This window comes from Varroa destructor, unplaced genomic scaffold (assembly GCF_002443255.2).
Source record: "Varroa destructor unplaced genomic scaffold, Vdes_3.0 BEIS01000002.1, whole genome shotgun sequence".
Lineage (NCBI taxonomy): Eukaryota > Metazoa > Arthropoda > Arachnida > Mesostigmata > Varroidae > Varroa > Varroa destructor.
This window is the reverse complement of record NW_019211455.1, coordinates 47,714,303-47,739,540: the sequence shown is the minus strand read 5'-3', so window position 1 is coordinate 47,739,540 and position 25,238 is coordinate 47,714,303. Positions and strand designations below refer to the sequence as shown.

Genomic DNA, 25,238 nt, shown 5'->3' with positions numbered 1-25,238 from the left:
GTATAAATGCGCATAGGTCTCAGATTATTTTGTTAAATCTGCCTAACACAGCGTTATGCTAAGAGCCCTCTAGGTGATGTTATCGTGTCTGATACTTCACATGATTTTGTAATGTAAAACCTGGAAAGAAGGATTTTACCGAACACATTTCTCACTTCATTAAGGATCACTCTGTATGAACTGGGTGCACACTGGCACACAAATGAACATAGAGAGTCTATTTTCAGACATTTTTCACTGAACGCTCTTTACATAATTGCATTTATAAAACGCAGAGGAGCCATTGGCCTCCTAAGGGAAAAACGGTAAGAACACAAACGTGTCGGATTTGAATTATATAAACCATTTTGTTTTAAGTGGTCCTTAATTGTTTCTTTTTTTGGTAGAAAAGAGATACAATTCTAATTTGACCTGTGAGCTAATTGGGTTCAACTTTTCCTTCTGTCGGGTAGCCTAACCATATTCTGTACGGACCGAAGAAAGAACGAAACCTTCACGGGCTAAAAACAAGTATCTATAAATTGTGCAGAGCATTCTTTTTAGCACGTTTTGTCGCCAATGTAAAATTGACTGAGAACAGTTGTGGAAAATATAGCCATTCGGAAAGGATAATATAAGCTAACTAAATCAATTGTCCATTTAGGTTGTAAGCCATTTCACGATGTTTCTTAAAGGCTTCATTTTGTTCCTTTCTAGTCGAAAAATCGAAAAAAAAAAGTTGATTCCACCGTCGACTGGTAGTTAATGTATATAGTCAAGCAGGTATATGATGCATCATTTTTTTTTGTTTTGACATATTTAGTTGCGTAAATAGATGATCGTCTATAGACTATCCGTTACACTACCCCAGAATCTTAGACAAATAATCCAAGGTAAACTCGAGTTGTTATGTTCTAAATGACCCCTAGTAAGTTTCCTTTTTAAATGAGAATCGTCTGCGTCGATAAACAACAGAAAACAATGACTATTACCTTTAAACCTGTTTGCGCCATAGTAAAATTGTGAGAAAGGTAAATCTTTTGAAAATTATCAATAATTGCATTTTTTTTTCCCGATTTACAAATACTTCCAAAGACTTAATTTGATAGAGTACCATCTTCGGTCAATATTGCGATTTGCTTTGTGGGACCCTTAAAACGTCCTGTGTGCTGAATAATTTGCTCAAAGTCTACGAAAGTGACTTTACGGATGTTTCTCGGTCGAACTTTTTTTTTTCGGTCTACCGAGCTATTGTTGACTTTTCTACGCAATACTTCATAGAACAAAATTATTTTTTCTTTCTAGTTATATATATATATATATATATAGCTACTGCATCGCCTGCAAAAGGCGTTGCTAATGTGTGCGTCCAATTATTAAAACGGCAATAATAGTAGTAGTAGTAGTAGAGATGTGTGACTATCACATACTCAGCTCGAGAGCTTCTGTCGTTCTGCTGACTGAGTGATAAATGCCAAAAAGAGGGGCTGTCACAATGACTGGACATTTCTGGGCCATTTTGTTCTCTTGAATGGACATACCGAGTGATCAACCAATTTAGAAATATTTACATATTACAATAGAATTTACAAATTATAAATATGTGATTCTATTGCTCTACTGCCAAAACGTATCGAGTACTTATAGGCTCGTTTTCTAATGTACTACTCTAGCCCTCTCCGCCCATAACATCAAACGCATTGTTGCCCGCCACACTATGAAGCAGACGCTTCCAGTTTTGCTATATACTGCTCCAGTCTCTTCTGTTATTGTTGTTATTATTATTATTCTTATAATTTTACCGTCTGTAAGAGTAGCATTCTACAGTTGTCAGCGGAAAAACTAACCAACAATCAAATACGGAGTACGTCACATCCTTTGCGAACGATTTTAAGGTTTTTACCAGAATCTCTTCGTTTTCAATGCTCTTCTTTTGTTCGCTACTTCTCCTTGATCCGTAGTCAATAAATTTTCCCCTTGGAAAAGCGCTTCCCTTTTATTGCCAAGCTCGATACACCCTTTCTAAAACAGTGCAGCCCATCCCGTTGCAGTCGCCCATGCGACCAGTTCACAGAACGCGAGTCGCCCCGTGTAAGAGAGGGTGCTCCTCTCGGCTTTTGTTTTGGTCTGGTTGCCCTAGCAACCGTCTTTTCGGCCTACCAAGCTCGTTACTTGCCGCTGACCGATCTGTAGCTCTGAGCCGCTGTTCGCTGTTGTAGGCTGGATCACTACCGAGCGCTGGGAGAAGTCCTTCCCGTTGCTGTTAGCTCCGGCTAGCGTTGATATCACCGTTGCTCCCTAGTTCCCGTCGCTACGGACTGTGTGAGGCGCATTGTGCTGCTGCTGCTGTAGTAACTATTGTTGTTGTTGTTGTTGTTGTGTTTTGTACATGTGTTGTTCTTATGAGTCGTCGCTGTGCGTTGCTTGTGGTCGTTGATATGATTAAGGTACTAGTAGCAGCAGTAGCAGGCGCGAGAATAATAGAAGCTTCAGTAGTTTCAGCATAGGGGAGGCCTGTCCTGTCTAGGGAGAGAGTGTTCTGGATTGGCACAATAAGAAAATATCAGGACAGTGAGCGGTGCGGCAGTCCTGCCAGCAGAAAATCTAGCCACAGCCTGCCCCCTGCCTGAAGTCGTTTCGCTGCTTGACTCGTGCCTGGTGACGATTAGCCGTACTGCATAGAGGCTACTAGAATGTGCGTAGCCGGTAAAACGCTGGCGTAGGAAAGCGCCAGAAAGAGCAGTTCGCTCTCGATTGGATTTTGGGTCTAGGATGGAATGGTACATCATCTAGAGGTACCATAGGCTTCACTGTCTATTCTAATGAAGGCACGCCAGAAGCATTCACTGCCCGACTGTTCTCTCAACTGAATCTCTTTATATGTTAAGCAATGCATAGGCTGTCGCTGAAGGATAAAAAAGTTTACTAGCAGTCGTTGATGGTATTTTTATTAGCACGGTATGGATGACAGTAGTGGCGATCGATCTCGTTTTGATATCTCTATCGTGATGATAGTTGTCTTGATGACCGGCTGCATTTCCCATTAGAGTCTGTCTTCAAATCAAATTTGAACGTACCTATCAGAGTGTACAGTGTATCTATCGTGTTTTTCAAAGAACAACTACTCCATGTACGAATACGTTGTAGTTCAGTGGTTGTGTTTTGTCGAGCGCTGTTTTCGATTTTTGCCAATATCTAGTGTCGGATCCCCTTTTCGAAGCACATCTTGTTGACGGAGCGATCATCGGCTAAGTGCGCAGTGCAAGTGCTGGTGCGGTTATCACATCGGCGTACTCGTCGCCTGCTAGCGCCCGTCGGCTAGCCTGACATTCATTCCATGGTGCATTCTGCTGGCCTCGGTGCATCATTGCCGGTCTCCTAGACTACCATAAAACCATCACCATTAGTCGTCCATGCCTAACAACGTCGCAGGGCAAAGGGTCGTTATTGTGGCCGCAGACAACGAACGCCTCAGCTGCCACAGAAACAACAGCAACGAAGAGTAGTACAGGAAACACAGAAGTGACACCAACGCCATCATCATCACCATCATTACCGTCCAACATCGTACTGGTTGTGACTATTCTAACTCTCGTCATCACCATCATCACAATCATCATCATCATAATCATCACTATCATCACTACTATCACCATCATCATCACCGCCGGCATCGACATCAACAACTACGCCGGTATAAACACTGACATAATAAGCAGGTTACTCCGATTAGTAGGCCTCGACAGCAGGAACCGTCCTTGGAAACTGTTACCTTGGTAAGTTTTGCTGCGGTGTGAAGGGATGCAGCACTTGGTACCATATAGGCAGAAGGATGCTTCTTAATATTATTATATGGGAATCATGACACACGCATACTATAAGGCTCTCTTGCTAAGCATAGCTAATGCTGGTTTTAGTGCAATAGATCTCTTTCATTGGAAAACGTTTTAACAGCAAGAGCAGGACGAGGGGCGCGAGCTGAGCCAAATTCGTTTCAACATTAGCGTGAAGCGCAAAGTTCTGCAATAACGAACCACTATGAGAGTGCGTGAATATATATTTAAGTGGCAGATTACGGACAAACTACAGTAAATTCAAGCGCGAAGACAAAATTTTCGGCTCACGTGTGTGGTGCGTGCCATCTATACGAAATATGGATACACTGGTAATTTGTCTATACGACCAACAAACTTTATTGCTATATTGATTTTATGTGGAGAAGCTGTACACTGAAGCTCGGCAATTCCGGATAGCCTGGGACTTAGCATGAATCCTGTGCTCTGAAAGGTTTATTCAACAAATACTTGAGTTTTACATCTGTTAGGCTTTGCTTTACACGGCTGCCGGATCGTCCTATCTAAAAGCAAAATATATACTCGCCTGGTCTCGATTCTGGGCCACCTCACATGTTCCTGAGTTTAGTAGGCGAACGCTTTACGTGCATCATCAAGTGAGCTGAAAACGTTACCTACTTGTATATTCCGAGACTTGTAAGGAAATGGACGTCACTCACGATATTCACGACCCCATCGAACTTACGTATGCAGAATGTTATATTATAAATGATGCCCAAAAAAAATATGTGGTAATCTTTTGAAGGAATGTTTCTGCTAAATCACTCTTTTGTGGTTTATGGTTCTGTTAATTACTCATTTTGAGCAAATATTTGTGGCTGTCAGTTACGATTGACTATTTTGATTATACCATTATTATTATTAGTTGCAGCAAAAAACAAGTACCTTAAAGTAATCGCGCGAATGATGCATTACTAGTACGGACTTGTTATTAACATTTGTTTACAGTAGTATTAGTCGAACGTGCAGCAGATCTAAATTAATTTATCTCATTAAAGCGCAACACTATGGGCAGAGTTGCGAACCCATAGTAAAGGACTCAGTCTTAACTTTAAGTCAGTTAACAGCGCAACTTACAAAATAAGTTTAATATATTTCATAAATTACCGATTCTGTTAAGACACATTTCATATGCATTATCATTCGTACGAAGTAATATAATTAGATAAAGGCAAAGCATATTTTCATATACTAAGATCTCTTAGTCATCAGTCAATATGATGTAATATAGCTCCATTCACAGGTTACAAGCATTACCCAAAGCTTAGCGAAGGGCCACGTTTAAACATTTATCGATTGCATATATATCACATAATGCTTGAGCAGATACCATTACATGCCTGCTCAAAAAATAACAGGTACGCCTGGTAGTCGTCAGCGTTCTTATAACACTTCCAATTCACTGGGAAGCGTCACTGTTAGAAGGGTATCGAGGAAAGGACACTAAGTTTGAGAAGAGTCTAATTTGAGACGATTATAATAGATGTTCTCTGACTCTTCTGTGAAAGAGTACACCCTGATGTTAAACGGGAATAATCTGGAAATTATTTACAGGTGTTACCATTTTCGTGTAATACGTATTCAATAAGTACCTGTTCTTAAACGGTTGTCATGGTTTTATATTTCATGTGGCGTGAAGTGCTATTGTTCTAAACGCACATTATTAACTCCTTGGAATTTAAAATGTCCAAGAGACAGAACCCCGTTGTTAAGACAAAAATTATCTCTTGTGACTCCTACCGTTAGAAAAGAGGGTTTAACCGTTTCTTGTACACATTCACCTGTCGCTTTTTGATTGGCACTCCCTAAAAGCCCTTTTCCAAAATACGCTTTCGGGCGAATTTATTTTTTATTTATCGTATGGGTCTTAAAGAAAATATTACGGCATCGGTGTTTCTCTGGACGTCTCAGATAAAAGCCGTCGATCAGTCCTTGGAGCTATGAACCGATATCATAATACCGGAACGTTAAAAACGTTGGGACGGTTGTTTAGAGCGTCCCTGAAAGTAATACAGTTGATTCATTTGTGAATTATTTCAGTAAACATTTGTGGAAATATCGTCTGCTGGTATAAAGCTCAATATATCAGTCACACCAAAACATATCAGGCAGCGAAAGGGTACCACTCTGCGATAACTAGGAACCAATTACTGTCACATACAGTTATCCTAGTGAATATGTGAATAATCGAGTATCTAATGAAGAAGCGGCAGGGTACATCGCATAGTCAACCATAACAAAAGCACTTATAAAAGAATATCTAACCACTTTCGTGCGCCATCATTATCCTGATACATCTTGATGGCGTGGTCTGCTGTACAAGCTCGCTGAATTCGTTCACCCGATCCGTTGATAACAATCCTACGACCCTTTTTTCACCATCTAATAACAACCTCACAGAAACGTCCGTTGTGACAGTACCAATTGTGTCCCTGCGTGTGAACCCCCCTGTTCCGCTTGGTGAATAACATCTGCGCGCTGAAATCCCAAACTCCCTCACCTCCCACGAACCACGGACGCACCTCTGGCCCCAAAATTGCTAACTTCAACGGATCGGCTTAGCATTCACGCCTAACCTTTTGGCGGACGCTTGTTTTTGAGCGCGCCAACAGAACATTGTTTGTGCCAGCAGCGAAAAACGATTTCCCGTTGTCTCTTAATCTGGCTGAACGCGTGCGCATAAGGGGTTTCAGAGCTGGAGTTGTATGTAGAGGGATTTTGATGCAAATGGGGACAGTTACCGAGCATGAAGCCGTTATCTGTCGGGCTAGAGTTGATGAGTACCATCTGATAGACAGATGAAAGGTTGCGGAAGACTGCCAACAAAGAGAGTAACGAATTCAACTTCAAAATAAAAGCCTTTGATGATGTGAAATCTTTGATAACGCAAAGTTACTGCATTTAGTTACGGGTGAAATGTAGAACTCGTAATTTGTGCAACGTTCAAATGTTGAGCTAGAACACGTAATATTGGTGTTATTTCATTGTTAAACCTAGACATTATTATTATTGCTACCATTATTCTTTTATAACTTGACAAAGCGATCGCCTTGGCTACAGATCGTCGTTAGCCCGCGCATCATAATTTAAATCAGTACCAACTGTACAATCTCGTTTATCCCTGCGTGCGTTCGTTCGTTCGTTTCAATATTATAGACGGGATCCATTGCTGTGTATACCTCTGAATATACTTTCGCGCTAAAATGGCGAGATCCGGTCCTCTACGCTGTTCTATTTTCTATGTGGTCAAAAGGGGGAACATTCACTGTACATGCCTGCTTACGGCGTCGCATAGAAGGGTAGCTCAGGTTGCCAGGAGTCGCGACAAGGATATCAGGCTATGCTGCTATGAGTGTTGCTCGGAGATGAAACTCAGAAGGACCGACCACTTCAGCAGCAGCGATCAATTCAGAAAGGACGGGTTGCATCCGAAAACGAGGAGCATACAGGAATCGCGGCGAACAATTTAAACTACCAGCAGGAATAACGTGTCCCCTATGCCTTTCATATCGGTTGAAATGCATATTGCCATGACACAGTACGCAGTTCAATGAGAAACCGGGCCTTGTAGAAAGGTAGGACTGGAAGGCAACTGACTAAAATTGAAAGATTACTCATTGATTCATATGGTATACACAGTTCGGCCGCATCCTTTTGTTAACAGAGCTCTTAATTAACTTATGTGACGCATATATTTAGCAAAATATGAAGACATGACGTTTTATAGGGAGTTTCTTTTCATATTCCCCACACATTTTCTATATGCGTAGGTATATTTGTTATATTTATGGGTAATTCTATGGGATATTGAAGAAATTCCTTGCATTACTCTAACCTCACAGATACATACACTTCATAGCTGCCCTGCTAGATGTACTCGCTTGTGTCATACTAGCACTACTTTCCTTCAAATAAATATAAGCTTATTATAATTGACTCCTTTCAGCTGATCCCGAAATGTATGCAGATTAATAACAACCGAATGGGCAAAAGATCGTTGCAAAAATAGAAGTGGATTGGCACCTACCAACCAGAACTGTGCTACGTTAGATGCACTGTTAGGAGAAATGTTAGCCCTCTGTTTTATAAATCTATCGCCATTTTTGTAATGAATCACATTTGACCTAAAAATATTTTACCAAAACAAGCCATTCAGCTAAATTTTTTTACTGTCAGTATTTACTGCAAAAAGTTGGCATTGTTTCGAGTCTACAAAATTAGCCATACACAATCAATAAATATGTTTGTGTATACAGATCTATCTTCTGTTAATGGACCGCAAGACACTCAGGGAATTTTGTGTTTGAAGCAGCTACCCTAACTTATCATCGCTTCAGAAGGTTGGCGATCCCTTCTAGCATAAAAAAGCGCTGTGTGTCTACATTCCGGTTTCGATCTAAATTACTCTTAGCTAATTGTCCCTAGCTCTAGTAGAAGCAAACACGTTAACACTGCACCATCATGAGATCAAACATTTCTCAACAGAAATAGACCAACCTTCCTATCTGTCTGATTTATTCGCGAAGAGTAATTTTTTATTTTCTGTTGTGCCTTGCCTTGTCTCTGGCTTTCTTTCAGAAAATGATGAATGGGGTGGCCGCAGGTACTGGTGGGGGTGTCCCGCCAATGGCCGAGGCGGATGCCCCTACGGGGGCCACGCCAACGGTTCAAATCACTACCGACGAGCAAGGCAACTCCACGTACTTCCTCACGACAACAACTTCGGCCCAGCAGGCTGGTCAGTTTACGGCGTCTGCTAGTGGCGCTGTGCCAGCGACAGCTACTCAAGCCTTTGTTTACTGCACGAGCAACCCCGCTGCGGCCGGAGGCGCGGCGGACACCGTGTTCGCGACGACAGGAGGGACGACATTCTATGCAACTACAGCTGAAGGTCAACCCGTGGCGTTCGGGACACCAGCCGAAGCGACAGTTATCGATGGACGTACTTTGGTCGAAGAGGGAAGCCCTGTCGAGGGAGCGCAAACGGCGTCGATTCGTGATATGGACATCATCCACGTGCAATGGCTTATTGACAACTATGAAACAGCTGAGGGAGTCAGTTTGCCGAGGTCGACCCTGTACAACCACTACCTGAGGCACTGCGCCGAGAACAATCTCGATCCGGTGAACGCGGCTAGTTTTGGCAAACTAATTCGAAGCGTGTTTCTTGGCCTAAGAACGAGACGCTTAGGAACGAGGGGTAACTCCAAGTACCACTATTACGGCATTCGCGTAAAGCCTACATCGCCGTTAGCGGCACTTCTTAATGAGGACTCGGATTCAAACCCACCGCCACCACCAGTGCTAACTAAGTCAAAGTCGACAGCGGTCAAACGGACCGCGGACGGTACGCCCGCTAATTCACCAGAAGTGAAACCTAAGGTTGAAGAAGTGACCGATGCCAATCTCGCCGAGATTAGTTTGCAAGGAAGCAAAAGCTTCTTGGGAGACCCCTCACAAGCGTTGCCCTCACAGCTAATGATGGTTTTGATGTCTGGCGAAGGCGAGTTTATGGACGAGAAGGAAGCGTACAATTTCACTTTAAACTACCGTGAATACTGTGAGGCGTTGCTCGACCTTGTTGTCAACCTGCAATTCCAAAAAGTATCCTGCCTTTGGCAGCATTTCTTTTATACAAATCCAGCGAACGCTGAAGAAGAAAAGAAGAAAGAGCATTTGCATCGAGTTCTTACCTCACCTAGTGTGCTGTCCTTTCTACGGACAACGGACACACAATTCTACCAGAACCTCGTGCATGTTCTTATACCAGACGTGCTTCGGCCTGTACCTGGGGCTTTGACCCAAGCAATTCGAAATTTCGCCAAAAATACGGAACAGTGGCTAAATTTCGCTATGCAGGGCTGTCCCGAAGACGCTAAAAAGATCAAATTGTCCATCGCCAACTCGTTCGCGCAGACGCTACGCCGGTACACATCCCTAAATCATTTAGCGCAGGCAGCTCGTGCGGTGCTACAAAACGCATTTCAGATCCAGCAGATGCTCTCCGACCTGAACAAAATTGACTTCCGCAACGTCCAAGAGCAAGCGTCCTGGGTTTGCGAATGTGATCCTACCCTAGTCAAACACTTCGAGCAGGATTTCAAGCGACAGCTTGAGAGCCAAGCAGGACTAACTGAATGGGCTCAATGGCTTGAGCAGGCTGTCGACCGTGTTCTCGAGAACTCTATCGACATTGTCAAGTCCTCACGGAAATTCCTTCTAACTTGGTCCTTCTATTCGTCGATGGTCATCCGCGATTTGACGTTACGTTCTGCATCGTCGTTTGGCTCGTTCCATCTAATTCGGTTGCTATTTGATGAGTATATGTTCTACCTTATCGAACAAAAAGTGGCTCAGGCATTGGAGAAAGCGCCAATCTCATTAAATGAAGACCTCACTCAGGGTGACCTCAGTATGTACGACCCTACCCAATATGAGGTAGTCTTACCAGATGGTTGCGAAGTCGGCAAAGATGGACAGAGCTGAAAATGTATACGAACAGACTGTTATACAACTGATCTCCAATTTTAAAAACAACTAAAACGTTGAAACCAATGAGTCAAAATACAGGAAATAACGAAGATTAGTGCGTTAGCTATAAAGCCATAGCTGATGAGTAGAAAATTCCTACATAATGGTTTGTATATAATTGAGAAGGCGAAGAAAGGTTAAGCGGGGAAAGTGCAAAAGAACTTTACTGTCGTGTAGTAAGTATTTGTAAGATTAACAAACCCAAACCCATCAAGTGTTTTAAGGGATTAATGCCAACTGTTTTGACGATTGTAGGATGGTTAAATAAAACTTAGGGCAGAAGTGAGCATGATCACAGCTGGGAATTATTTCTACTCCATAAGCTTTTGGCAAGCACGCTATGGATTTTCGTTGAAGTTACATGTCGGGTTCTCATATCCTTACGTTAACTAAAAATTGTGCTTAACGTGTAATTGTTTCTACAAGAGGCAGTATATAGCGGATGAGTTTGCACATTTTTATTTTTTTGTGATCTTTAGCTTCGCTCTGCGTCCAGAGGCTCTTTCACTTTTTGGATCGCTTACCGGTGAATCAAAAAACTAAAAAAGGCTTATTCTTTAGAGAATTTTTAGGTTTGTGCTAAAAAAAAACTGTCCATCTGAAATTTATAGCAACTATGTTCGTAACAACCTTACCTCTCCAAATCGGAAGCAAAATATTTGATCTGTATCATTTTCAGGTCCATATATTAGGGAGCATAATGATATTCTGAATGATATGAATATTTAAAAATACTACATCGGTTAAAAGCAAAAGGTTAAAAAAACTACATTTATTTTACTCAGTTCTTGCCGTACATGTCCTAACTTGTGCTTATCGACAGAACGGAGCGAAATGATTACCCAAAAGTATTCTAATAAATAACAAAGACAGTTACGTGAAGGCCATCGCCTCTAACGATCTCAAAGGAAGGGAGAGTGCAGAGTTCGCTAAAAAGTGGTAGAAGATAAGCCCGCCAAGAAATTTAGAACGATAAAGTAGTATTACTGTTAATATAACTGGCTGAAATATAAAAATGCGGAGCATGGTGACAACAGCAGTGCATCAGCTTCGTACCGAATGAAAGACTCAATCGGTGCATAAGGGCCTTTATTATTTTCGTGTCTTATAAAATTAACCTGCGAAATGTTGTGCCAATAACCAGAGGTGGCATACGACAGCAACGAGGGCAACCGCATTTTATTAAAACGACAGGCAGCAAACATGTCAGGAAAACTGACATGTAAAATCGCCAATCGTATCATTTTATCTTAGCATGTAATATGCCCCAAATAGGAATGAAAGTAAACGCACCATTATTTTGTTATCTGTTATAAAAAGCTCTGCACCGTATTTTGTGATCATTTCCTTTTGAGTTATTGTTGAATTACCCATGATGTTTAATCGCCCTTCAAACTAGGTGTAAACAAGCAAAAAAGAGGCCAAGAACGTGTAATCTAAAAAAATGAAGATAACAAAAAACAAGGGGGAAAACGAACGTTGTAGAAGATTATATTATACATTGACATACGTGCATAAATAGAAGCAGTTTTATTTTTATTTTAGTTTAAATAAAGGACTTTGAGGGAGGAAAATATGTATAATGGCAGCCTTCTAGTGATAAGTTTATCTAACTAATTTAATGAAATTTTGTATTTAGAAATTGCTTCGAATTCGCGTGATTCGATAATTTACACAGTTTAAAATCTTGAATGCGTTTGTTTGTTTACATAGCTATTGCATTACGAAGCTGTCTTTATCAATAAGTGTATATAATACTCCAATTCTCGTTAGCTTGGGTGGTGCTAAAAATACGCTTAGTCGGTGGAAAACATTTGAGAAAATTTATTAGCAGTATCAATTTTTGGATTTCTTTACGTATTCAAGTTCAAAAATCGCGTTCCATGGAATAAGAAAAGCCATAACAAAAGCATAAGGAAAAATTTGTAAGTGTAGGATCAAGGAGTATTGTTATCCTGTTCATCTAATTTCTGTTACGTCGAATCATGATTTCCTTTGATTCGCCATAAGCAGTTAAGTCTAATTAACGAAATGGTAAACATCATTTAATTATTATTCTGATCATTTTTTTGGTGCTAGTTGAAACTCTTTATGTAACTCTAGATGGTAGACACAATATATACATATATATACGACATAAGCACAGGTCGGCTTTTTATAGTCGTTGATGCTGCTAGGTAAATCCAGGTCTTGTAGACACAAATTATATAATATAATTATATTATAAATAATTTTACAAACATCATTTACGGTATATACTGTACAATCGGGCGTCATGAAAAATAAAAACGAAAAATCTTATGCGCCTATACTAAACCCGTGAGCTACGAGTAGGCAAAAAGTTAATAAGGTTTTTACACTCTGTAAATAGAATACTAATGAAAGATAAAATCAATGCTCTGACTCCATCTGGAGTATTGAGACTAATAAAGTAGTGCAAAATTTGTCTGCATAAGGTGGTGCATCAGGACCGAGTAGTTTGACACACAGGGTTGTTCGAACGTGCCTTCTTAGGACGAAAAGCATACAGCAGAGAAAATATAAGGATAAAAAACGGATATTCACATAATTTAGAAAAAGAAAATATTAGGTGTCATTCTTCAAATATTAGATATATGACTTAGTTTTGTGATAGTGCGTTATTATAGCTTTTAGGAACAGTTCTAAAATTCGTATACGGAAATGTACAATTAGGTTTGGAGTCGAGTAAGACAGAAGAATACAGTAAACAAGTAAGTTCGCTATAAGTCGGACAAAAAAGTGGTTTATTTTGCCGTTCAAGAGGCATTTGTCTTAATCGTGCGTCGAATGTACGTCCTTTTTATGTTTAGTTCATTCGATATGCTATAATAGTAATATAGTAAAGACACTTCGTTTCGTGTCTACCAGCCGTACTAAACACTGTTTAGCATCGGAATAAGATAACAAAACCGAAGGCATTTTCATGGATCATTGAGATTTTTTCAATTGGCTATCCCACAAATTGAACGGCAAATTATTTTATTGACAGTATGTGTCTAAAAAATAACCGAACCATGTTTACTGTACCGTATGCAATTATGATAATATAAATATAGAACACAAATCAATGTAGATGTAATAATAATATGCAAATTAGTTTTTTGTTAGACAAAAAACACGGATTAAGAGCTAATATTTACCGGTCTTGTCCTTCTCAAACCGCATCTTCTGTTTAGAGATATACTGGAATTTCAGATTTTGGAAAGACCTAAAAGGTATCAACAAAAATGTATCAACAGGACGCTTCGCTGCAGACGGTTTAGCGATGATTCGTCGCTAGGCTCGATGTCTCGAGCTTTACATGAGGCACAGCCGTTACGCATTTTACAAGATATCTAGCTCTTCCGAGCATGAAATGAAAGGTGTTTATGCCTAGGCTTGAACTTAGGCTAGATTATATATAGATATGTAAATAGTTAGAATGTATCCATAAAATTAGCACGTAAATTCGTTACCTATATGCTGTAATGTAAGGGGGATATCATAGCTAGGGTAGTAATGTCATACTCTCGAGCATACACGCTATTCATAAGATAAATTTCAGTGTAGCCAAACTTGTACTCGTATTTTCCAAGGCACTGTTTGCCGCGGTTCGTACGGATGAGAGCGCAAAAACCTGCAACAGCCTCCATATTTTCCAGATATAGCATCTGGTGATTATTTCTCTTTTAGAGGTCAAGGAACGCTTGAGAAGAAAAAGATCTAACCAATCAAGCAAATTTATCGTGAAGTGAGGTTTATAATGTATTCCTATGATTAAACTTAATGATTGTTTTGAAAACTAAGAAAGTGATCGCTATACGAGCATTGAACGGATTGCTTCGAATGTAACAACGGAGGTTTCGGTGACTAAGGCGTGTGCACTTGGTGCAAAGCTAATTTATTAATACTTTTTTTTAACACAATAATATCCTGCACCTCGATTCTTTGCTATGAGGAACCAATATTGTTAATCGGTCAAGTTGAATTACTCGACGAAAAGATGAAGTGAACACTATCATAATATATCTAAACTATATAGGACCTTGTTCAATATTACAATTGACTAGCTTCCTAATAATGTCTGGAGTGTGCCTAAAAAATAATCGCCGCAGTTATCGTAGTTTAGGTAGCTAAACACCATAGAAATATATCGTGCTTTTTAGTCACATTCTTTAAGTAGTAGTACAAATGGAAATAAGCAGTCGTTAACACTAAGTACTAGGACCTCTTGCTCTATATTTTAGCAAAACTAAAAATGCAATAGAAGTTTTTTCTACATTACATCGGGTCTTCCTATCAGTATAGCTTAACCCTGAGCTCTTACCTTAATTGATTAATAATTTAATTAATTACCCTAATTTGTTAGATAACGGTCACAAGCATAATGTTTGCCTTCCTGCCCGTCGTCACCTTTTAAAAAGCGCTTTTTCGAATAACATTTAGTTCTAAAAAGCTTTAAAAAATGTAAAAAGCTTTTTTCTATAAAAGATAAGAAGTGCTTTTCTAAAAATTTCAAAAATTTTAATTGTTTTTCAACAAAACATATTTTTGTGAAGAAAACAAGAAACGTTTTTCCAAAAAAAAATTAATAAACGATTTCCTAGAAAATCTAAGAAATTTTTTCATTTTAATAAAAAATGGGGTTTGTTAATACAACGAGTAATTCATAGCCAGTATCCATTAAATTAAGGGTTTCGATTGTTACGTCCGAAATAGCCTGTAGCCAGTGGAGCCGAATGGTTGGTTTTCAAGCACTACAGGCATACTCCAGGCATCTAGCATACAATATGTGTCCTGTAAAACTCGTAGGTTAGAACGTTACCATTAAATTAGACTAGACTAGTACTAGACTATATAAAAAAGATAATTTCCTTTCTTGATGCAAAAATAATATGAAGGTTATCACTACCGACATTTTGTACTTGTTTGTTTGCTTGGAGAGAAAGGGCAGATATTCAAACAGACCGCCGAGGTGGCAGACGATATTATCTGCGCAGAACGATGGAAAGCCCCCAACGTAAGTTCTTCTTCTGTTGTGTTTTGCGTCTGGTACTTGAGCTATTAAGCAGTACTAGTACTTGCTGGCTTCTGGCAGGGCAAAACGAAATCTGCCTACGCCCGGGTCTAAATCTAGATCACCTTGTGTTCTTAAGTTTAACGGATAAATACATCCACTGCGTTACCTCAGCTTTTTACAAGATTTGATTCCATTGTTAAGCTGTCGTTCAAATTTCACGACAGCTGCGCTGACCTGTCTGCCGTAGCAATATCGCTATTATTAAATTTACATAAACAAAAACTATTTTATTATCATTCTTTATAAATATGTGAAATAAAATTTTTGAGCTTGTATCGGCTATTTCGAAGTCGAGCTCTGCAGGCTGTTAGCGCATACTTTGGGTTGGGTGTAACATCGATGAATGAAATTAGTTAAATAAACATCGACAGCCTGCTTGGAATAGATGCTAATCCACGGTAGTCTTTTTGTATCGATGTTCGGTGGTAGTATTCATTACATTGATGACGGAACTTCACTCGGTTTGTATAATACAGTTCAATTTATTTTTTTAATCACTTGTTTCTTCATTGATTGCTTGTTGTATACAGATTTTCAAATCGCATAGCTAGATATTTATGGATCTAAGAAGAACACACGTTACATAATCTCTAACATTTGCGAATTTCAATCAAATACCTATTCCATCGTAAACACAAAAAATCATTATTCTATCAAATATTTCGAAAGTATCTTGTCCTATTTAATAAAAAATAAATGTCGATTTTGCCGTAACCAAAATGGAAATTTCCGACATTTACGTTATACTCAACCTCAATACCAAAAACTAATGAGTCCTGACAAGCAGGTAGTGTCAATCCATTTCATTACCCTAGATAAACCCAAGCCATATACGAATTGAGTATTCTATGAAAAAAAAATACATAGATGGATTAGTCAAGTACTCTTAATCGTGTGTCCTATAATTTCAGCTTTAAGGTACCAATCTACCACGATGTAGATAAGCGACCCATGCTCAGTGAGCGCCTAAAGCTTGTTCAGGCAAATACCATATTCAGAAAGCAAATAGGACAGCACCCGTCAGTTACTCTTGATAGAACAAAAATTATATCACCAAATTCACTTAACTTTTAACTCTGAACGAATCTGACACCACTGGTGAATAGATTACTGCAACTGAGCAATGAATACGATCAGCAATACTAAAAAACTAGCCTTGATGCGGTATAATGGGTGATGCACTGTTGAGTGGATTTTTTTCGTATAAATAGGTCACATAATATGGCAAGGCTAAACATGAAATCAATGTTTAATCTATGGAGGTGTGGGACAAGTATGGGTTTCGTATCGCATATACAACAGTCGCACACGCTGGTTTCAAGCATCTTTTCATTCAGATTTTTTACGTACGGTCTTTTTGAACTTACGTACTCATTCACTCATATACAGGTAAATGTATAGTAGATTTAATTAGTCAATTAACTAACACTGACGAAAACGTACCTATGCCAATTCATAAGCCTACTTACAAGTAGTAGCAACACAACGACTGCATTGCTTGCAAACATCTAGAGAGGGGGGATCTTGACCTCCCCTGCGGATGATCGTGGCCTATTTTTCTGCATTTTTTTTTGAAGCAAAAAACAACATAGTCTTTCAAAGACCACATTTACTGTCTAGACTTTAAATATCTAACTGATAATTTCATTCGGTTTGATCGTCAGTGGTGATCATTTTCTGTGACATCTTCTCTGCTTTTCGAGCCCATTTAGCCTTCTTTTTGTCGGACAACTCCTCAAAGGCGGCCGTGATCGATCTTAGCAGCTGAAAGTGTAAGTGGAATAGATTTTAATATGACATATTCAAATAATTTCATAATGATACATTTAGTCTAGCTTTGTATAGAGGATAATGATAACATACATATTATTTTAGTCAGGACTTTTTCGCAGCAGACCGTATCTTTCCAAGATAAGATATATGGAAAAACTGGACGAGCTACTAGTCTTATGTAATTATCTTTTTGAATAATACGTCATTGAATTTAATACTACACGACTTTGGACTTGGCAAGACTTGTCTGATCATAAAAATGTGAAGATAGATAAGATAACCATAAACTAGCAATAATGATATGATCTTCGACATCGGTGTCATTTTTAACTGTTGCCTTGGTTTTTTCACAAATAAAGCAGCGTTGTTCATAATCGTAATCGACATACTTTTTTATCTGATAAGCCGGGGTTGATCTCGCGCCAATTTGCTAATTCACTCTCCTGATAGCACTTTAAAGCCGTGATCTTTGTCGAGGCTTGGGTGATCTTTTCTGGTGAAGCTATCTTGATAGGAGACGTTGAAGTTCTTGGGTTAGACTTTTGTTTAGATTTAGATGGGGCCAAAGCGCTTTCAGCATCCCCCTCACTCTCATCAAAGGCTGCTTCCTTTCTTTTTAAGGGCAAATTTTGTTTTGTAGGCGACTCCTTCGTGGACGACGTCCCCGATCCTAATGTCGATTGTGATTTTGGGGTATCGAGTTCTACTTGTCCATTCCTCTGTGCTTCTGGCATCCAAAGACAACTGAAACAATTGGAATGGTCGTTTTCTAAAGTTAGCATTCGAGCGACCAGATCCATTCTCAGTGCTGATTCTGCTTTTGATTAATTTGTACCTCACAAAGGCCAATGAGTAAATGGCATCGCATATGAATGTAACGACCAAAAAGCTAATCACCAATTTGACAAACAAAAATGAGAATTTACTTTTTGAAACAGTCTTAATGTCCTAAATAATAGATTTTTTTAAAACTCTATTTAGTTATCCATAGGATTAGAAAGGTAAAAAAACATTTACTGTACACTAATTTTTATACAAAGATCTTTTAGTTCAGACAATCAACGTGCAATTCGGTAATGTACCTTCCGGGGCCGTTTTCGATAAGAAGTTGCTCCCGATGCTTGAGTTTTTTTAGGTATTCAGCCATGTCATTGTCAAATGCCTGTTTCATTAGCTTGATCTCATTATTAAATTTATTCTGTTCGGCTCGCGACATCATCGACCACCGATTGTGATACTCCTCTGCAAAGCGTGTTTAGGAAAACGTAAAGTTTACTTTAGTCATAGCCGTTAAATTATTATTTTATCAGAACCGAGTGCTTTTTTAGGTATTCTGAAGAACATCAAAAGCTAAGTCATTTTTCATCTGGATCTTGCTTAAAATGGTTACCTGCTCCCAAATTGCATAGTGGGGTCAATAGAAAAATTATATTTTTTACCATGAAAAGGGTTTTTTCAGATGTGTCACTTTCGTTTTGGTATTTTCTCGTCAGATTAAGCCTATACACCAAAAATTGGGGCTATTTTTGAGGTGACTATGTCTATATACATATATATAGGTTTTCAAAAAAGTATTGACCGTTCTTCTCGCTAGAAGCCTTAGGGACCACATATCACAGGTAATATGAGTCTTGTCATTTGACGTCATTTGGAAGCTAAGACTTGGTAGTATATATGCTAAGATTGTTGAAATGCCTTTACTGAAACTTAAAATAGAGCGTCTTCAAGTTTAGTGAAATTTTTGCAAAAATGCTGTATTTCAAAAATTTTATTACAGTCTGGTCACAAATGGTGCCCAGGTCCATAAAAAAGCGTGCTGGTTATGATCAAAATGTGTTATGGAAAGAAACAGTTCAAAACTGTGAAATTTCGATGTAAGGGATGCTTCTTGTGCTAGTCGACAAACTATGAAAAAGGTAAACGAAATTATTGTCAAAGTCGAGCAAGACCGATACGTGATTAATCATGACACTGAATATCCACCACTAAACAAATCCTTAAACCTACAAACTATTAAAAAAGCTCGATGTTTGGGTGTCAGTCGACCATATATTTACATCTCCGAACCTTTAGAGAAAGAATGAAGTCAAGTTCTTTCTAAGACTGCTGGTGAACCGATCAGCGGACTATGTGCGACAGTAATGTGCAAATAAAACCACTATCTGTGGCAAAGCTCACACTGACGCCAGAAAAGGTGATGCTATGTGTTTAATGCGATTGGAAAAAAATCATGTACTATGATTTGCTGCCGTTTAGCGAAACTATAAGTTCGGAACTCTAACAGGGCCACAGCAAACCATTAATATAAAGGGCCAATAGACTCACTGTTTCGTTCGGCGGTGTTGAGACCTTTCAGCTCAACCGAGGCGATAGACTTAAAGAGTGCAAAACCCGTTGGGGGTGGTCGTGTTGGTTTGCCCAGGAAGCGGTCGTAGAGTTCGCGTTCATCTTTACTTAACACATCACATGTCTGAAATAGCACGTAACATCGTTAGGGAAGATGTAAGTAGGTAATGTTTATAATGACGCTGACATTGTTATTATCGCATCGTTCTGTTGATCTAAGCAAGACCCATTTTACCGTTTTTGGCATGAGAGTTGAATTTTGACTTTCTTGTAGCCGGTGAGCGTCGAGAGCAGCTTCGATGTACAAAATTTTTTTCCTATCTTTCAGCTTTGCCCATTTTTCTCGTAATTCGTCTTTGGTCGCCTGTAACAAATCATTTGGTTATATTGTCTCGGACGATTGCACAGTCTAGTACTACTCTTAGTGCAGTCTAAAACTACATCGACCTCTGATTGTCACCTAAAGCACCTTTACTGCCCAATTGTGATATACAATGCTACTAGTAAAATTTTATCGAGCTGTTCATTTCTATAAGATAATACATTTTTGATCGCTTATTAATATAAATGTTGTTTTTGTACCTATAATGACAGAATTGTGTAAACGATAAAGTTGCATTAAAAGTTATCTGCTGATTCATTGTATTTTCAACATATGGAATCACTGTCATATGCTTCTCATGACGTGTTTGAAGTATACGTGTGTCTTAATAAGACTGAGTCACCAGATAAAGTTAACTGCTTGTGTAACACTTTTACGCTTTAACCTGAATCTTTACACAAGCTTGAAAATGCAACTATATTTAACCTATCTTATTAGCATTTATAAAGTATGGCTATCTTTCCTTATGACCCTTTTTTAAAACAGTAGGAAAACGCTGTAGGTTTGACGAAGTATTTTTTTCACTATGTATTTACACGGTTCGCTTTTTAACAAATTGCTCAAACAATGCAGAAAAACGCGCATCAAAATTAATGCAACGTATTAACTAGAATACACCAACATTAGCGAATTTCGGATCCTTGATTTTCTCTTCGACGAAGTGCATAAACCCGGTTCCGGTACCGGATCTGCTGCCACCCAGACTGCTGTTTACCGGCCGCGAATATGGAGCTGCTTCTGGGTGCTCAGCGTAGAATTTCTCCAAACGGGCCACATAGTCTTCACTTTCCCGTTGATATTCAGCCTTCATCTGAAAATCAATAGAAGTCACAAAAACATTGATATTAGCTCTAAGATGAAACGCTGCTAGATAAATTAAGTGCCCACACCTCAGCCACCGCCTTCTGCGTCGCAAAATCTAGGAGACATGATTGTAATAAAAGTCATTCAGTTTTGGCTTGGTCGAGGTATGGTTCCCCTAATCACGCATTCTATTTCCTGTCAGTTTTCGATAGTAGATTGGTTATTGTTTAACGAAAAAATTTCTATCTAGTCATTTTAGTTTCATATTGTGAGAGCAACAAAAAACACCGTAACAGTAGTACTAATCTGAATATACCTTGAAAAATATAATACTAAAGGTATCTTATTATACTGCTCGCGGCATCATGCGGGAACATTATGAGTTTACGGGGACGGTTTTAGGTACACGGTCACAGGATGCCCTTAGTGTTTAACTTTACTATGCATAGTGAAGCAAACTTTTCTGCTAATACGAACCTCTTCAATTTTCGCTGGTGGTACTGTTTTGTACATTTCACCGATTTTCCGTACAATGTCTCTATGTGCCATAGATGGATATTTAAGTTTCATTTTAGGAATCTGTGTCGTCATATAGCTGAAGTAAAAATAATGCATAAGATTAGTAAATTTTAGTATTTTAATATGATTTTGGTATATTTTCCGTGGCTAACATTAATTTCTATTCGTCATAGTGATATTTAATTACACATTTTAAAAGGATTAGGTGATACTATGTTGGCTCAAAAAGGTCGTGCGAAACACCCAAATAATACATTACTTTTTTTTTTAATAGCTATATAATTATGCGTAATTTACGCAGAGAAAACGCACAGTGTAAAAAAAGTCTAATAATAATAATAAAAATACTTTGAACAAAATAATAATATGCAATAATTATATTACCTATCATAGCAGTAATACAAATTGATGATCCAAAAATCGAAAATCCGCCGGATTTGCTTGTAACCAACTAACATATATGCTCTATCTTTTTTTTAGACCACAATCATGACCAGTGATGTCATTTAAATAGCGGTGCCTCCAATCATTGCACTATGGCGCCGTATTTTTTCGTTGTCAGACTACGGTGGCTTAACTTAAATGATCAACAAACCGTATAAAAATTGAAGCCGGTTTTGTTGGCTTGTCCGGATGATCTGTGAAGGCTTGTTTCGCTTTACGGGGATTCGACTCCAGCCACCGCTCCGTGTCCGTAAGCATTTCTGACAGTGTACGAAAGTTCCTGTATAGGAAACGGGACAAATGAGGCACGATGAATAAAAGAAGTAATATATATATAGGATTATGGTAGGATACATGCCGGGAATGTCCTTTGGACTGTTCTTGACCTTGTTCATTTTAGACGACATCTAACAGGTTATAGCTAATTTGAAGGTTGTTTTATAAAAATAACGACATTAAATATATCGTTAAGTAGCATGGGTAAAACGACTCTATCAGATGTTGCCTATGGTCAAATTAAAACATGCATGTAATTAATCCTTACAGAGCTATTGCACTTCTACATTAAATGGTTTTATTTGTATATGTAGGCTCAAATTGAAGAGAAATAGTTATGACGAAAATCCTGGAAAAAACCCAAGTTTATGCTAAAAAGTATGATTTTTTTTAACACTGAAAAACTGCTGAGCTTCGTATTCGCGTAGACTAATTAGGCAACAACACCTTACCTACTTTTAAAAATCCTTTAACGCATTTTATTTCGATTGTGTTTTTTTTGTATGCAAAACTAATTTCTGGGATTTGCTTTTATTTTCAAATAATTTCATTACCTAATTTATGCGCTCGTCATTCTCAAATATTTTTGTTACGATCGGATTCAAACTTTAGAAGTCAGACAAGTAGCTTTAAATCTTTTGAAACATTAATGATATACCGATATCGGGGTCGGCGATAGGCCGCCCCTCAAGTAATTGAACAACGATACCCCTAAATAATACTCATTAATGTTTTGCAGCTTTACCTCACGTTAGCTGAAAGTTGTTGCCATTTAATGCGGCACTCCTCGTTACTTCGTCCATTGAAAGCCACCTCATTCCAGTCCAGACGAGCTTCAGCCTTACCATACGGGGTTGTTGCTAGACGCTGTAGCCGCAAGCTGGCCCTAAAAGTTGAGTTGTGACAGATTATTGCATCGTTCACAACTGTGGTGGGTATTCCGAGCTCACTAATGTTAGCATACTTAGGTAACTTTTACCAGAACAAGTAAAGAGCAAAATAAACTATACGAACTCTTGCATACGTCTGCAGAGGGTTTTGAGATCATCCACAGGCCAGTCGTATATAACTAGTCGACTACCGACGGGCCCGCCACGCTTGGCTCGTGTAGGCGTTACTGTCTTTTGTCGCTTTGTGGGACAATTGTCATCATGAGCCGTATCGAAACTAAAGCTCATGTCCTCCATCTGAGAAATTGTAAGATAAATAGGTTCAAATAATATGTTAGCTTTGTAAAAGCAGAACAGGCGTTAGTGGACTCCATAGGCTCATCCGCTGGGATTTGCTGCACGCCCTTTTTGCTATTATTTTTACATATTGTTTTATATTTGTTGAGACAAAAGGCTAATTATATTTATAATAAAAATTTATACATATAATATTCCTTAAGTTTTCTAGAGTATCTTCGGTTAAACCTTCCAGTGGGGGCAAGTTTTTGATACTATACCGAAAATATATATATCAGCGCGGATGATTCTGGTGTTCTTCACCTCTGGTATAAAACTGTTTTTAAACATGGAAATAAGCAAAAATTACTGCTGTCAGTTAAAATTAACCAAACTGATTACATACTATTTTATCCTTCGCTGTTTTCTCTGACACTTCTGAGTGAAAAAAAAACAAGGGTCACCGATTCATGGCCTGCCAATGATGTAAACAATATCTGACGACAAGTATGATTAAAAAATAAACCTTATTATATTCTTTCTTTGTTTGAACAGCGTTCCCAATACAGTTTCCATTAATGTATCAGCTTATCTGTTACCTGCTGGCCCATTTTCTTCAAAGCGTAAATACTTGTTGAACACATGTTGTTACCGTAAAATATTCCAAGTATAAAACCATTACATTGTGTATTTTATTTGCATAGGGTACTAGCAACCTTTTTAAATGGCCGTTCCCGCTTTAAGCACTAATGGCATATGCTCGTAGATCCAAACGCAAGTGAATTCCTACTGGTTATAGGTACTCACAGAATTGTCCGTTGTTCGATTGGCTTTGAACAGAATATTGCCGACAGCTACACTGTTAATATTGTTTTGTAACCTGCCTTATGGCGGGGAATTGCCGAGTATTTCTTTTTTCAAGTTGACACACTCCACAACTATCACAACGCCTAAATAATAAGACGGGAAACCAGACTTTTGTTTTTTGGAGAGCGTCTGCGCCTACTTGGAGCACAGGAAGAATCGAACCTTTTTCACTGGCATAGTAATGCTAATAACAGGCAACATAATAATGTTGATTCTTATTGTTGTCATTAGGTCGGTTGTTTGCAATAAGAAAGGAGGCGACCAAGCGAGATGATTGAGTCGCTGTAGGTGAGAAGCTCCGTGCTTTGTCGACTGTTTTGAAGGCTTGCGCGGGAATCGCAGACGGCGTTCGAATGGATGCATTTGATTGTTGCTAGCTTTAAAGGCCTGAGATTTGCGACGTGTTTGCGCTTCGTACGTCTAGGTATTCTTTTGGTCCTCGTAATGATGCACTGCTAGCTTACTAAACTAAAAAAAAGATGGGGTAGTGTAGGCTCGAAACCTGATGTAAGGACACTTCGTTTCGTGTTAAAAAGGGCCGACCATCTGACGCAGTGTTTAACATGGCAGTAAATTCAGCTAACGTTGTTGTTAGTGCACGCTTACGACAGCTTCAGTTTCACAGTACGAAGAAAATATTCCAGAGGCTCGGTCTGCTGTCAGGCATTAAACCTTTAAGACATTAAAATAGAGGTACAGGGCTCAACAAAGAATAATCGGCATATTAGTACCATATTTGTGCTTTCCTTTGGTGCAAACTGTATCTTTTACTTGCGCGATAAAAGGGTTAGATGTGCATATCGCAACTGACTTCTTTACATGTGTTTATATGAATTTACTTTACTCAAACATTTATCAAAATCGAACGGTAAATTCTTCTTCTGAACACACAACACAAAGGGGTGCTTTATTTTTTTGATACAAGCTGTGGCCTTAAATTTATAAAAAAATAAGTCATCTGTCTGTACCATTGAAATTAAACAAACATCAACTAAATCATCTTTACATGAAGTACAGATAGATTTGATACTGGCCGTCCCGTCATAGCCATTCCAAGGCTATGGATTACATTACAGGACATCATGTTTGACGTTAATAGATGGTTCGAAAGATCTAACTGTAAGTTACCATAGTTTCCTACACAGTTCGTTACAGGGCACGCGTTTTTTACAGCTACCTACAGCATGTAGAAAAAAACATACTCAACATTTTTTGTG

General features: G+C 38.8%; 2 protein-coding genes and 1 long non-coding RNA gene across 8 annotated transcripts; 2 read left to right on the top strand and 1 right to left on the bottom strand.

Annotated features, from left to right (window-relative positions):
- The first annotated feature begins 1,825 nt into the window (after window positions 1-1,825).
- On the top strand, window positions 1,826-11,947 carry LOC111245678 (transcription factor RFX3-like). Of its 5 annotated transcripts, none has more exons than XM_086978708.1 (4): window positions 1,826-1,843; window positions 3,179-3,755; window positions 6,990-7,408; window positions 8,412-11,947. In XM_086978708.1, exon 4 carries the CDS (start codon window positions 8,415-8,417, stop codon window positions 10,317-10,319), a length of 1,905 nt encoding a protein of 634 aa, XP_086834834.1. In that variant the 5' UTR covers window positions 1,826-1,843; window positions 3,179-3,755; window positions 6,990-7,408; window positions 8,412-8,414; the 3' UTR covers window positions 10,320-11,947. The 5 variants fall into 5 exon arrangements, with proteins under 5 accessions (XP_086834834.1, XP_022650069.1, XP_022650066.1 ...); XM_022794334.2 differs by lacking the exon at window positions 1,826-1,843 and adding an exon at window positions 7,780-7,902 and having other exon boundaries at window positions 1,898-3,755; XM_022794331.2 differs by lacking the exon at window positions 1,826-1,843 and having other exon boundaries at window positions 1,899-3,755; window positions 7,087-7,408.
- A 3,955-nt stretch (window positions 11,948-15,902) lies between these two features.
- On the bottom strand, window positions 15,903-24,293 carry LOC111245679 (nucleolar transcription factor 1-A-like). 2 transcript variants are annotated; one of them, XM_022794336.2, is made up of 11 exons: window positions 23,871-24,293; window positions 23,003-23,175; window positions 22,734-22,874; window positions 21,864-21,992; window positions 21,227-21,344; window positions 20,568-20,756; window positions 19,799-19,927; window positions 19,543-19,687; window positions 18,300-18,459; window positions 17,607-17,961; window positions 15,903-17,208 (listed from the first exon to the last, which is right to left on the bottom strand). In XM_022794336.2, exons 2-11 carry the CDS (start codon window positions 23,173-23,175, stop codon window positions 17,089-17,091), a joined length of 1,659 nt encoding a protein of 552 aa, XP_022650071.1. In that variant the 5' UTR covers window positions 23,871-24,293; the 3' UTR covers window positions 15,903-17,088. The 2 variants fall into 2 exon arrangements, with proteins under 2 accessions (XP_022650071.1, XP_022650070.1); XM_022794335.2 differs by having other exon boundaries at window positions 23,962-24,292.
- Window positions 19,581-23,718, top strand: LOC147757913 (uncharacterized). Its single transcript, XR_015319972.1, has 3 exons — window positions 19,581-19,719; window positions 21,749-21,962; window positions 22,728-23,718. It is a non-coding gene; the product is annotated as an uncharacterized LOC147757913 (long non-coding RNA).
- Window positions 24,294-25,238: the final 945 nt, after the last annotated feature.

Excerpts from the sequence above, each read along its gene's own strand:
- LOC111245678 (XM_086978708.1), top strand. The coding sequence starts at position 8,415 with ATGATGAATGGGGTGGCCGCAGGTACTGGTGGGGGTGTCCCGCCAATG.
- LOC111245679 (XM_022794336.2), bottom strand. The coding sequence starts at position 23,175 with ATGGAGGACATGAGCTTTAGTTTCGATACGGCTCATGATGACAATTGT. Across the intron at positions 22,875-23,002 it reads CTCTGCAGACGTATGCAAGA|GGCCAGCTTGCGGCTACAGC; the intron begins GTTCGTATAGTT and ends CTCAACTTTTAG. Across the intron at positions 18,460-19,542 it reads CAACACCGCCGAACGAAACA|AGGAGTATCACAATCGGTGG; the intron begins GTGAGTCTATTG and ends CACGCTTTGCAG.